Source organism: Solea senegalensis, linkage group LG11 (assembly GCF_019176455.1).
Source record: "Solea senegalensis isolate Sse05_10M linkage group LG11, IFAPA_SoseM_1, whole genome shotgun sequence".
Classification (NCBI taxonomy): domain Eukaryota; kingdom Metazoa; phylum Chordata; class Actinopteri; order Pleuronectiformes; family Soleidae; genus Solea; species Solea senegalensis.
The window spans coordinates 2,661,914-2,676,663 of NC_058031.1; the positions used below are offsets into that span (position 1 = coordinate 2,661,914).

At 41.4% G+C, this 14,750-nt stretch overlaps 1 protein-coding gene across 1 annotated transcript in view; it reads left to right on the forward strand.

The window, feature by feature from the left end:
• Positions 1-14,214, forward strand: part of plxnd1 (plexin D1) — a 100,191-nt gene extending 85,977 nt beyond the window's left edge. Inside the window, exons 32-36 of the mRNA XM_044037346.1 lie at positions 938-1,101; positions 1,183-1,330; positions 8,019-8,159; positions 8,261-8,335; positions 13,130-14,214. Coding sequence (XP_043893281.1) covers positions 938-1,101; positions 1,183-1,330; positions 8,019-8,159; positions 8,261-8,335; positions 13,130-13,246 — 645 coding nt within the window. The 3' untranslated portion in view covers positions 13,247-14,214. The remainder of the gene's footprint in view (positions 1-937; positions 1,102-1,182; positions 1,331-8,018; positions 8,160-8,260; positions 8,336-13,129) is intronic.
• Positions 14,215-14,750: the final 536 nt, after the last annotated feature.

A 14,750-nucleotide genomic window follows, 5' to 3' on the forward strand; every position in this document is an offset into this window, starting at 1 on the left:
ATTATTATTATTATTATTATTATTATAAGTATACAAACAATAAGAACAATAACAATAATAATCATAATCATTGTGAGGTTTGTTGTTGAGGTTTTACAACGTCACCTGCCGACGTTTCAGACGTCACCTGCCACCAGGCTCCAGCTGTCAATCACACTGGTGTCCAGTCATATGTGCCTTCCTTCATCCTTATCCTTTATCTGCTTTTCTGTAAATGTGAACATAATACTGACGATGAAGACCTGAAACTAGCAAATAAAACCAAATAGTAGGCTCACTTTTGCACAGACTTCCATACAAACTGATCAATGGAGTCGCCCCCTGTTGGCTATTTAATATATCCTTACTTCCAGGATGGCTTCAGCCATCAAACTGGATGACCACGTCTACATTTTTATGTACGGTCAATGCTCCTGAGTCAAATTACTCTCAGGTTTTTGTCAGCTTCGGCTCCAATAGTGAGAAGACGATACCCAGGTGAACACGTTAATTTCTCCTATTTCTTCTTGATATTTTGGCAGTCTGGTCATTCTCCTCTGACCTCTGGCACCAACGAGGCATTTTCTGCACAGGGAACTGCTGCTCAGCGGATATTTTTCTTCCTTGTCAGACCATTCTCTGTAAACCCCAGAGATGGATGCACGTGAAATTCCCCGTAGATCAGTAGTTTCTAAAATATTCACAGCAGCCCATCTGGCACCACCAACAACAAGTCACTGAAATCACCTTTTTCCCCCATTCTGATGCTTGGTTTGAGTTTCATGTCGACTTGCCTGAGAACACTGAGTTACTGCCATGTGATTGGGTGATACAGTATTTACGTTAATCCTAATTATCAGTTGAACAGGGGAACCTCACAAAAAGCTACTGCTCTATTTCACATTTCTCACTGTCACATCGTATTTATGAGCCACCTTTTTCCTCTTCATCTCCACAGGGAACCCTTCAGAAGTTCCTGGATGACCTCTTTCAAGCCATCCTTAGCATCCCACCCGAACGCCCTCCTTTAGCTGTCAAGTATTTCTTTGACTTCCTGGAAGAACAGGCTGACAAACGGGGCATCACAGACCCAGACACCCTGCACATCTGGAAAACCAACAGGTAAGCTCACTTTTGTGCTACTTGGTTTGCTCACTGCAAGTACAAGGCTTTAAACGTTAATCTTTTCCCCCTCTCGTGCAGTTTACCTCTGCGTTTCTGGGTGAACATCCTGAAGAATCCTCAGTTCGTGTTTGACATTGATAAGACGGATCACATGGATGCCTGTCTGTCTGTCATCGCCCAGGCTTTCATCGACGCCTGCTCCGTTTCTGACCTGCAGCTTGGCAAGGTCAGTCTGTCTGTTGATCTGCTCACACTGTTCATTCAAGGTTTTTCAGAGTCTGTCACTGTGGCTGCCTCCCTTATATTATTATTATTATTATTATTGTTATTATTTTTATAATTTGTGGGTAAACAAGACCATTTTCTTATATGTAATAATGTATACAATACAAAATGTGTAGAATTAGCTACCAGCAGTATGATTTCTTTGACTCTCTAAAAGCATGATGAGTTGTGGAGGTTAAGTCATTGTAGTTGATTTGACTAGTTAGGGATTTTGTTGCTTCTAATTCACTCTTAATGGAGCAGTGTCGAGTGCTGCTGATCTGCATTTTGGGTTCGGGAAATCGTCAACTTTCCGTCCAATCAGCCTGAGCGTCAGATGATCATGTTATGCAAATATTGTAATATGATACGTAACAGGTGCTAACCAATCACTGTAATGCATCGATCACAAACAATACACGGCACAAACGGAGCTCTCAGACAAAGTTGTAATCCTGCCCGCTGTCAAGCATTAAAGCGATATCCCTGTTCCTCAACCTGTGTGAGGAACAGGGATTCCAACATCTACCTAGATTTGGAACCAGTTCCGTCTCGATACACTCACAGCAGTTTTGATCTTATTCAATCCATCTTTGTTGACGGCACTCTGCGAGTTCATTTACTGATGCCACGCAATGCAGTCGCCAACTTAACTCCAAATCCTCTTGTGAGCGTATCAAGGCAAACTGCTCGACCAAGACAGATGTAGAGTCCCTGTTCCTCCCATAGGTTAAGGCTAAGGGGGGCTCTACAGACAGATTTATGGATGTTTACTCAGTAAGTGTCAGGATATCCATCTGTCTCCTTCGCTCTGCTGAGCCGCTGAAAACCTCCGATCTCTCATACAGGAGCGATTATTATAACTACCTCATCTACCTGATTAAACGCATGGTTGAGTAAAGGTTATAGATCTGTGTCTCTCATCTGTCTGTCTCTGTGTATACCTGTCTCACACACCTCCTCACCCAGACTGTCAGCTCCATGTTATTTCAGCCCAGTCAGCCCATCCAAGGTCATGAGCACCAGGGATCCCTCTTGGTGTTGTGTGTGTGTGTGTCTTTGTCTCTGCGTGGAGACGTGTGCGCTTGCATGTCAGAGTCCTCGCTGCTCACAAATCCGTCTAATCCCTCAGACACCGCGACCCTGAGCGCGCTCTGCTTCCCGTCGTTCTCTGACTGACTTCCTCCCGGGAGGAAGTGGAGGACTCATCAAATAATGCTCCCCTTTCACTGGGAAACATTCTGATTTATATATTTGACTCGTGTGCCAAAGCCAGTGCTCTGAACAGCGGCGGTATCCACATGTACTCGCATGCAGTCTCACATATGTTCTCGCTGACATAAAACCAGCAGCTGTCAGACATTTTTGCTCAGTGTGTGTGTGTGTATCTGCCACTCATTAACATGTTGCATCTGGCTTTTCGAGCACAGTCGCACGGAGTCAACAGGTTCAAGGATCCGGCTGCTTTTTCCTCCTGTGTCAACATGACGCAACTCCATGTTTACCTCAGGTGTAGAGTACACCAGGGGAGTCTGGGAAATACCTTGTTCCTTCTGTCAGGATGGAATGAAATGTAACGCCAACTGCACGACCAGAACAGTTGAAAAGATGTAATGTAGGAAAAAAAAGCTGTAAGATTTGTTCTGTGCTGTCAGTAATCATTCAGATTCAGTCCATCTTCGCCTCCACAGAGAGTAACAGCACATCTTCGACAGCTTTTATAGATGCTGAGGAAGGGCCAGCAGCAGTGATTGATGCAGCAGCGTTTCACTGTATGTTACAGCTGGGCCTGTTTCTGCTTCATTTTGTTAAATTTGAATTATTTTCCATATAAACAACCCCATGTTCTGTGACAGGCTACTTAGTAAGCATAGCTCCCAGCTTGCTGCTACCCTGGCAAACAATCAACCTGTCCTCCAACTGAAATGTAACTATGAGTCGTTTTGGCCAACGCCTGAATACGAGCCTTAAGTACTTTTGTGGCACACCAGTATTTTTCAACTCAACTATGCATAAGTGTTAGGGCTAAACAAAAGAAGGAAAAGGACAGGGCTGGGCAGTGAGTTATAGACAATGTGTGAAAGTCTAACGCACACGTGTTGATCACACCATAGTACAACGCTTTGACCACTAAGCGAACTGCCAAGGGACCAGATTGTTGTTATTTATACTACCACTAGGGGCAGTACAAACTATTTTTACTATTTTAAAAAACGTACCCATGGGTTGTAACTCCTGTTTGGTTGGAGGTTGGACGGTCTCTAAACAATGCTGTTGGCAGCTTAGGAGGAAGGGGTGGGAGTTGTGTGAGCCACAGATGCTTAGCTGGTCATGTTTGACCAATCCATCCATCCATCCATCCATCTTCTACTGCTTTATCCTCCGAAATATAGAGATTTCCCTGGTAGTTGTTAATTGAGATTAACCCACGTTTTTAGGATTGTTAAGTAGTTTTAAGTGATCTACAGTTCGGCACTGTTCAGCTTGATTTGTGTGTGGGACGTCTCTTCCTGTGACGGCACTCTGACCAATCATCGCATAGTACCTACTGAGCACACTTTTTAAAACTCACCTGAGCAGGTACTAAAAATAGTACCTGGTACCAGGTACTATGCTAGTGGAAACGCTACGTAAACTGTGCCGTGACGAGGCGAGTAGAGCCGGTGGAAATGCGCCAATAGAGACAAACAACCATTCACTCTCACATTCACACCTACAGTCAATTTGGAGTGTCCACTTTGCCTAATCCTCAAATCCATACTTTGCAAAAGTTAAAGATGATATACGTAAGACATGTATTATATTAAGAATACATTAAGAATAAAATGACCATGATGTTTCATCAGAGATTAAGGGCAAATTAAATTCAAATTTAATCATGATTCAGCCAGTAAATTCACAAAATAAATCATGTTTATGTTTTGGCTTGCTGTTTTGGTCTTTTGTGCCAACTACCGCCACAAAAACGCATCTGGTAGCACTTCAGCATACAGGATGCCAAACCTAAAAAGCCCCAGTACCCCTCTCAAAAATGCCTCTGCCAGAAGAGAAGAAAAGCAAGGGTCTCAGTGGTGATGCCCTACAATATAGACGACTCAAAGTGGAGAGGACGTTGAATACAGACATGCTGGTGTGGATACTTTTCTCGCTTAGAGGGAAGTAAAAACAGAATGTCAGCCAAGGTTAGCTAGTGCTCTTTCTCTCTTTTCTCACGGTGGGACAGTTACACCAGCGCGGTGCAGCGTCATTCGTGTTTTCGGAAAGTCTGGCAACCTTGAAATGTCCTCATTTGGGATTTAATCAACCATTTTACACATTAAAGGTCACTGATGTACATATTTTACATGTATCACCTCGAACAAGCTATTTAACAGGGGCATTAAAAGCCTCCGTTATATGATCATATCATAACATCAAATATCAAGGGCAGTTTCAGATATTTCAAGGACATTTTGCCCCAGCTTTGCTCGTTTCTGCCATACATTTGTCCACATGTGAGAGAGTGTGAGTGTGTGTGTGTGTGTGATGGCTATGGGACAGGGGAGTGAGGAGTGAAGAGCATGGGTTTCTGGATTAGCCGGAGCACAGCGGAGGTGAGAGAGTCCGCAATCCTCGCTGTTTCCACGGAAACCATCTTATCTGGCAAAATGCAGACGCGGAGGGCCACAGGGTCACAGGAGGGTTACCGGGCAGATGGGCAAACAGCAGGAAGTGACCTTGCGGACAGGAAGAGAGAGGGTCCCGTATCAGTGGGAGTGACTGTAGCCACAGTCATTCATTCCCCCCAACACCTTTTCACACACACACATTTACACACACACAAACAAACAAACGCATATTAGCTGACACAAATAACTCTTGACACATAGAAATATTAAGGTGCATCGTAGGCACATTCCCTGATCCTAAAAGCTGAGTCTCTTTTACTCTGTCCTACTTTCTCTCTCTCTCTCACACACACACACACCTGACACAAACATGCACACACACACACTCACTCACAACAGTAGTCGCCACTTAAACCTGTATATGCCGTCTACCTCTTAGCCCCTGCTACTTTTCCTTGTGCTTGAATAAGCAGAAGAGCGAGAGCCTGAAGTGACTGTGAAGAAAGTGGCAGACGCATGAAGGAGTCTTGCTTTTTTAGACTGGAATGTTCTCTCGCTCTCTGGCTCTGGACTTTTTGAGTCACAGGTTTCGACGAGGTCGTCGAGAAATAACATCCAGTTTAACTGATCAGCTGTTTATTAGACACCAGGGGTAGAGGAGTTTGTAAAAGTGGACGTAGCAAAACTGCTTTGTAATACTGTGGTACTGTTAGTACTGATAATCTGAGATTGGGAGTAAAAGTCACACATGTGTAAATCTCAAGTCTTAATGTTCAAGTCTCAAGCAAGTCAAGAATATAGAAGATGAAGATGATTTCCATAAAATGCTAAGAGACTAAAATACTGACATCGGGCCTGCATCATTAAACCGTGGCAAAGCTTTTGACCCACCAAGACGTTAACTAGCGTTATCTTAAAATAGCAGCAAACAGACTTCCTGTCTCACCTTCCTTTGTGGGATTTGAAGCGTCTTAATGGAATTTCCTGTAGTGGTGTATGTGTTCAGTTGCCAGGTTTGTACACAAGGACGCAAGAGTGGACATCCAATGTTTCAAAAACAAATTGTACCGGTAACTCTTTGATATTTGAGAAAATGCAAATATTCCACAAGGCATTTTATTCAAGTATTCAAGTCGAGTCTCAAGACCTCAAGTCAGGTCACGTGACTCACGTCCTCCACCTCTGCTGATAGTATTGATTTCATAAAACAGAAGTATTACCAGTAGGGCTGATTATATAATATATTATATATATATCAATAACATTCTGTTGACTAATGAGGTGATTCATTGATTAGTTGCTCAGGCCAGAAAAAGAAACCAAAGAAAATTGATCCGTGTTTCCTAAATCTCCAAATGATGATTATTTTTCATTAGACACTATTGAAATCATAGCTGAGATCAGAGAAACAGTCAAATCGATTAATGGATGATCACAATAGCTGTGTGTTATTTAAAGAGAGCTTCTTCAATGTGAATATTTTCTTCATTTCTTTGCTCCATATAACAAAGAAATCATTAAAAACTGATCCATGTTGGTTTGTGGACAAAAAACCAGACATTTGAGAACCTCATTATTTCCAGGGTTGACAAACACTGATCAACATTTTCTGATATTTTAAGGACCAAACGATGACGGATGAATCGATTATGAAAATAATCGTTAGTTGCAGCGCTAATATATATATTTCTTTCTATTTCTTAGGTTTTTTTCATGTCGCTTCACTGCATTTATTCTCACTCTCCACACCTGCACTCTGCAGCTGCCTCACTTTTCTTTGTGCTTTTCCCTTGAAAAAAAAAAACAATTTCCTGTGTGCGACGTGTAAATGTCGCCTGATGACACAGATTCAAAAAATGACACAGATTCCAAAAAAGTGCCGTAGCGAGAAACAGAGAGAGAGAGTGGAGCTGACATGAGCTTGATCAGCATCGCGTGCATTTACTGTAACCAACGTTACGTAACGTTTATATTTAAAGGTCACACACTGCAGCTTTAATTTCATGTTAATGTACACAGTACATCCTTTGTCTACAGTCTTTGATTTCTCTCTCATTTTGTCATAAATGCCAACAGACAGAAAGTGCTTTGTATAAAAAAAAATGAAGCATAAAATTAAAACCAAAGTCCAATTGCCTGAAACTACAGTTTAACTACAGTAATTTACTTAGTGCAAAGGGCCTCATTGTGTGACCAGTTTATTTACAGCAAGGCATCTTTATTTTTTTATTTTTATAGCACAAGTCAATCTGCTTTACATAAAAAAAACAACAGTTGAAAGCTGGAACTGAACAATTTGAAGAAATCCCAATTATAATATAAATTAAGCAGAGTCAAGAAAAAAAAGACTAAAACGGAACGTGAAATATGACAATTCAGCATAAAACAATAATTTAAAAATTTGAAATATCTAATTAAGCAAATGTGCAGTGCAGCAAAAGTGAAAAGCAGTGTTTTTTAACCTAGATTTGGTGCTGATTTCAGTTCCACTTGTGTGCAGCACAACAACTCCACCATGACCATGTTTAGTCTGAACTCTTGACCTGTCAGACGTTTTATAGTCTTTATTATAATTATGTGTAGTTAGTGATTTGTGGAGGAGCAGCAGACGTTTAAAGTCTGTTTTATAACTGACTGGGAGTCAGTGTGAAGACTTTAAAACTCTAATCCTTTGGCTCTTTTTGTTTTGCTGCTTTCTGAATGAGTTGCAGCTGTGTCCTGTGATGATGAACGATTAATTAAAGTTTCAGTTACAGAATTTTAATGACACGCAGTCCTAACATAACAGGGCTGAGGTCATATCTTCTAATTCAGCCCTCGATCTTGTTAGCTTCCAGTTTCATTTCCAACTTTTATTTTCCTGTTTGTATCTCGGGCTCTGCCAAGGCATTTATAAGGTCAGAGTCAGTCGCTATCAAGCTTGTTTGAATTCAGTCCAGAGCGCCGCACGAGCAGACGCACACCAGGCCAAAATAATGTTAGTTAAAACTCTGACATGACTGAAATGTGTGTGTGTGCGTGTGTGTGTCCTTCTTTTTCTAGGACTCCCCTACCAACAAGCTGCTGTATGCCAAGGAGATCCCAGAATATAAGAAGAGAGTGCAGTGCTACTACAAGCAGATACAGGAAATGTCGCCTCTGAGCGAACAAGAGATGAACGCTCACCTGGCGGAGGAGTCACGGGTGAGTCACCTGAACGGTTCCCTGCTCCCCTGTGTGTTTGTTCTGATGATGGAATGTTTCATCTAACACTGTTGTTGTTGTTGTTGTTGTTGTTTCTGTAGAAATACAGAAATGAATTCAACACCAACCTGGCCTTGACGGAAATCTACAAATATGCCAAAAGATACAGACACCAGGTGAGAGATGATATGAGTGTCCCTCTGATGTCAGATTCAGATTAGATACCGCATGCGTGTCGTGTTTAGACCGGCCTCTGTCTGCTGCTGCTGCTGCTGCTGCTGCTGCTGCTGCTGCTTCATCAGCCACTGTTCTGAGTTTCACAGATTGCAATCGCAGTGAGATGGTGGGAGATTACGTGCACGTTGAGCGATGCATCAAATTTACTGACTTACAATGTGTCGCTCAAGAGTAGATGTTCTCTTTAGATAAAGTTAGGTTGTTTGAGGTACAATGTCTTTATTGTGTTTTTCATCCATCCATTCATCTTCTACCGCTTTATCCTCCACATGAGGGTCACGGGGGGGCGCTGGTGCCAATCCCAGCTGGTACAACCTGGACACACATAGAGACAAACAACCATTCACTCACACTCTCACACCTCAATTTAGAGTGTCCAATTTACCTAATCCCCAAATCTGTATGTTTCTGGACTGCGAGACAAAAACATAGATAACAAAAATGAACAAAAACAAAATGAATGGTGTGCTTCCTGGCATCTGTCTCTATATTTGTGTACACTCAGGTATCAATGTCCTCTTCAGTGAACTCCATACTTTTAATCAAGTCCATAAATTACCCCCACAAAGACTTCTTGCTTACACTTCAAGATATAACTATTTTTTTCCAAAAGGAAGGCTTGATAGCATTTGGTTAAAACCCCCGTAAAGCAGGGGCCTCAAACTCAAACCCATGATCTGGGGGTCAGTGAACTTCTCGCCTGGTTTGTAGGATGATACAAAGTAACAATATCAATATTATCTGTGACAATAAGAAAAACAAACAGAAAAACTAAATCAAATCAAAGTAACAGCACAGAAAAGTCTGAGACCCGTGACATCAAGTCATTTTATGGTCTGTTTGTATTTTTCCCAAAAACATGGCTGCAACTCTTCTTTTTTTTTTTGCATTGAACAGACTGAGGTCCATCAGTGTAATTATGTTTCTCTGGATCAAACCCAAGTAGAAACATTTTTGGAACCAATTTAAAAATGATTCTCTCTATCACAACCTGCAGTTCCTCCCAAAATGTTCTGATTTTATTCCACTCCCAGATACAATGAAATGACATTAAACCATTAAATGTATCTGGTGTTCCATAGGTTTGCATTAGCCATTTGTATTGTAGTCGTCTAAGATTTGCATTTATTGTTTGTTTATTGACATCTTTCCTCCATCTTACAGTACAGACAGCTGACTGCCCTCTACTTAGCCCCTGTGTCTTCAATCCACACGAGTCACGGTTACAGAAAACATAAAATGCCAGCAGGAACACACGAGGAGCAAAAAGAGATTTTAATCATAAAGCCTCATCTAATAAAATATCTCTATCATCTTAAAGGTCCAGTGTAATCTAATGTAATCAGAACTGCTTGGTTTTCACAGCCGCACAATAAGCCTTTTATGACTGCTTACGTCAAGTGACTTGTTTAACAGAGGTGCCACCATCTTACAGACAAACCAGCCAGAACATGCATTTTTAAGTTCTAAAGAGCGAGTTTTGTAGAAACAAACGAGTAGTTTCGCCCACATGTGCATAAACCGAGGAAGAAGAAGAAGAAGAAGAACTGCAGAGAGTTTAGAGAGTCTTAACATCCTTTGTGCTCCGTGAATTATTTCACATATAAAAACACGTTTGTCACTTTATCTCGCTGTTAGACTTTTCTACGAGTGTTAGGGCCAAACTGTAAGGAGAATAAAGTCGGAATCTTTCGAGAATAACGTCGTAATCCTTCAAGAATAAACTCATAATCTTTCAAGAATAAAGTCGGAATCTTTCGAGAATAAAGTCGTAATCCTTCAAGAATAAAGTCGTAATCTTTCGAGAATAAAGTCGTAATCTTTCAAAAATAAAATCTTTCAAGAATAAAATTGAATCTTTCGAGAATAAGAATCCTTCAAGAATAAACTCATAATCTTTTAGAATAGTAATCCTTCAAGAATCAAATCTTTCATAATAATCTTCAAGAATAAAGTCAGAATCTTTCGAGAATAACGTCGGAATCCTTCAAGAATAAACTCATAATCTTTCGAGAATAACGTCGTAATCCTTCAAGAATAAACTCATAATCTTTCAAGAATAAAGTCAGAATCCTTCAAGAATAAACTCATAATCTTTCAAGAATAAAGTCGGAATCTTTCGAGAATAAAGTCATAATCTTTGGAGAATAAAGTCGTAATCTTTCAAGAATAAAGTCGTAATCTTTTGAGAATAAAGTCGGAATCTTTCAAGAATAAAGTCGTAATCTTTCAAGAATAAAGCCGTAATCTATCAAGAATAAAGTCGGAATCTTTCGAGAATAAAGTCGTAATCCTTCAAGAATAAAGTCGTAATCCTTCGAGAATAAAGTCGTAATCTTTCAAAAATAAATTTGTAATCTTTGGAGAATTAAATCATAATCTTTCAAGATTAAAGTCCTAATCTTGTCCAATGTCCAATCAAGTGACAAACACATTCTTAAACTAGTGTGAACAGTTAAAGGTCTAATCTCATCTAATGATCAGAGCGGAGACTGACTTGCATAAACAGATGACTCCTGTGCCTCTGCTTTCACAAGCACTTCATGGAACCTTGGAGCCCTTTGTGTAGCAGACAGGATGTAAACTCTCTCTCTCTCTCTCTCTCTCTCTCTCTCTCTCTCTCTCTCTCTCTCTCTCTCTCTCTCCTCTCTCTCTCCCCCTCTCCCTCTGACATTTCCTCCTCCTTTGTTTGCTCAGTCGTAATCTTACGCCTCAAAACTCACGTACATTCAGGCAACTGTAAAAAGAAATATGTTGGCACAAGATGGTGTCAAAGTATGTATAAAATACTTATTCTAAAGCTAAAAACCAAACACTTACAAGTATTTTAATTTTTTTTTCTTAAATACACCTACACAAACATTTACTTACTGGTAGTATATTCAATTTCTGCCAATGTTCATCTGAAAAAGCTGGTGCATCTTCCCGCAGCAGCCATTCTTCTGTGTCTTGTGCACCCTTCTTTTCAAGCAAACCCTGTGCAGTTTACTCTCTTTCTCCACCACCGTTACACAGTATATCAGTTTAATGACGAGTGTGAAGTTGCAGCTTTGTGTCTCCTGTTTCTCCCTCTTCAGGCCCTTTGCTGTCCTCCCCCGTGCCTCCCTCACTGCTGTAACTAGTCTCTGGAGAGGTTTAGTCAGTGGTGACTGGGCCTTTAATGGAGCACGCTCGTGATAATACACTTACGCTGCTTTCCTTGTGTCATGCTACTGTACTGACGTAGGCCAGCGGGTTTAGACTCTGATTCACGGGGCTCTGTGAATGGCCCCTGATTGCCTATTCTCTCGCCCCAGCTCAGCGCGCTCTGCCTGGTAGCACACTGTCGCTAAGAGCCCATAAATCCCACTGACACGGTGACAACTACTGGGCATGAAAAACAGAGCAGATGTGGGTTTTGTAAATATGTGAAGAGCGAGGGCTTTTGTGGTGTGGAGGCATGCGTGAAGCCTGGAGAGTGGAGAGGAGGCTAAAGCACTTTACTGGTTCCACTGCTGCTGCCGCTCTCTCTCTCTCCCTCTCTCTCTCTCTCCCTCCCTCCCTCTCCTCTTTTCTTTCTCTGTCCAGGCAGGTGGTTGATCTCCTCCCTCTCTCAGATAGATGGATGGATAGAAACAAGTTAACAAATCTCTCAAGGATGGTGTAACTCTGTAAAATGTGCACCACAGCGACCTTTAGCGCTTAGAGCGGTGACTGCAGATGAAAACACTGCCGGGGGCGGGATTGTAGGATTTTTCCAAAAATACAGCACTTAAACCTGACATTACACAGTTCAACACATACATAAATGTCTCATCATCTGTTCTAGTTTTATAAACATTTAATCTTTTTGGTCAATTGTGGCACGTAAGCAACAGGCGGAGATTGCAGATTAAAGTGTGTCTGATTAAAAGCAAGGAGGCAACAATAATGGAGCATAAATACTACGTTAAATATCTACTATTGTCTGTTGCATCTCTACTGCAGACCCTTGTTTTTCTTCTCCTCTGGTCGAGTCATTTTTGAGAGGTGCACTGAGGCTTTCAAGGTTAATTCGACTAGATTTGACCAGATTTTTGTTTGTTTTTGCAGCTTTTACTCAGTAACACAGTAAAGAGCATTCATTTTCTTTGAAGGAAGTGACTTTGACGTAGTTTTTTTTGTCAGTTTTTTTCATTTTCTTCAATCCCAACTTCCTCTGTTGTTGTGGGAATGAAGCATGTATCTCTGGATCCACTGTCTGATGATCAAACATCTCTGGCAATTAGTAAAAAAAAACCCGTTAAATTGGAGACACCACCATATGATATTATCCCAACAAAAGTATTTTGCAAAGTCATATATTGCGATATAATCGCACAACAGCTCTCGCGAGAGTGAGCACTTGGCACCATCTAGTGGACTGAAATTAATTTTGTGATGCTAATCCACAAAAAAGTGCTGAATAGAAATGTCGATAAAGAAATCAATAAAAATAGAAAGCATAAAAACACAAAACGTTTAAAAAAACGATACAGAGAATAGTAAAAAACAAAGAAAAAAAACAGAAAAGCAAACAAAACAAAAAATGGGAGCCCAGCTCAACCACCAGTGAGTAAGAGTACGACTACTTGGTGTCTCAAAAGTGAAAAATACACAAAATATCATCCTCTGCTGCACCATTTCTTCTCTGTCACACACACATGAATGGTGAACAGCCACTGAACGTCCTCTTGTCTGTGTGTTCTTCTCGTCTCTGTCTACCCTCGGGTCAGGTGGTGAGCGCTCTGGAGTCCAACCCCACCGCGCGGCGCACTCAGCTGCACCACAAGTTCGAGCAGGTCATTGCTCTCGTGGAGGACAACATCTACGAGTGCTGCAGCGAGGCCTGAGCCTGCACGCCTGCCTCTCTTCCACTCGCCACCTCTTCCTCCTGCTGACAGCTGCCTCTCTCTCTCTGTCTCTCCCTCTCCCTCTCTCTCACTCGCTCTCACCTACACAGTTACTGGGGAATGTCGGCCACTTGCTGAGCGCCGCTGTTATTCCCACAGACTCTAACAAAGTGGCAGAGTGAAGGGACTTAAATCTGTGTTCCTCCTTTCATCTGGGAACGCCGTGCAGAATCTCCCAAATGCTTCCCGGCGACACGGACAGACAGAATTCCAGTTTGACTCGGCTCTATGCTTTAGAGGGAACGTGTAGGAGCTTGGAGATGAGGCTCTTTTTTTTTTTTTTTTGTCTGGATGTCTTTACAGTTACTGGGAGCTACAGGAAGCCCTGGTGGCAATCTTTTAACGCACTGAACCCTTTTTTCCTGAAGGGAATGAGCCAATGATGCACTGTACTGTATTATAATGTCAATAGCAATATTTATAGATGTGTTATAATGCTTTCAGGTGGCCTCCTGTTTGCCAGGATGAGTAGAAACTCCTCCTGTCTCCTAAAGCCTGCACTGTTCTCAGGTGTGATTGACGACGGCTGACGTGCTGCCGTCGACCGTCCGGACAGTGCGTCTCTTTGTGCTTTGCAGGTTGATGATGGAAGACGGAGTGGACGGACGAAAAATATAAATGACTGAATGAAATGGAATGTTTATGTGGTTCACTGGGAAGAGCTGCATCAGAAGAGGAGATGTGTCGATCGATCGTCAGTGTTCTTGTAAAAAAAAAAAATGAATATCATGTTGGATTCCAGACCAATGTACAAGAGGGAAATTTACATATATGACATAAAAGTGAGGTCAATATAATCCCAGGAGAGCCTGTATTTGTGACGCCAAATGACCGTGTCCATGTGTGTGAAATGAATTAACAGTATTTAGGATTTTAAAATGTCGAATAATGACAACATTTATCATAAACCAGTGTAAGAGTGCTTCATTTTCTTTTTACAGTTTAGAACATTATGGCAGAGCGAGACACTAGAAAATTCTGACGAAAATTCTGGCGAAATTTCAAGCGTGCCTGCTGTTCTTGCTGCCGATGTCTTTGGGTGCAGGACTTCTGCTGGTAAAGGAATAATATTTGAGTGGATTGAATCTTAAAAACTTGACGTATTCAGACAAAGTGGTATTTTGGTGGAATCCACCATTAGAACACCAAGTTTTAATGCAGAGAGAGACACTCAAAAGCCCCTCCCTAATCCCCCCCTCCCCTCCTCCTTCCACACACACACGCACACACCTGTGCCTAACTGTCCAACACCTGCATTAATGCACAAACCTGTGCTTCTCCCAAACCTCTAAGAAACAGAGAATACAGCATGTTTTAAAGTTGTCATATTTCAAGAAGAGTTGATGATAGAGATAAAATTTTTATTTTTTTGCTAGGTTACAATGTCGTCCAAAATGTGACAAAAATGTCATAGGTTTGTATGTCGTCCAAAATGTGACAAAAA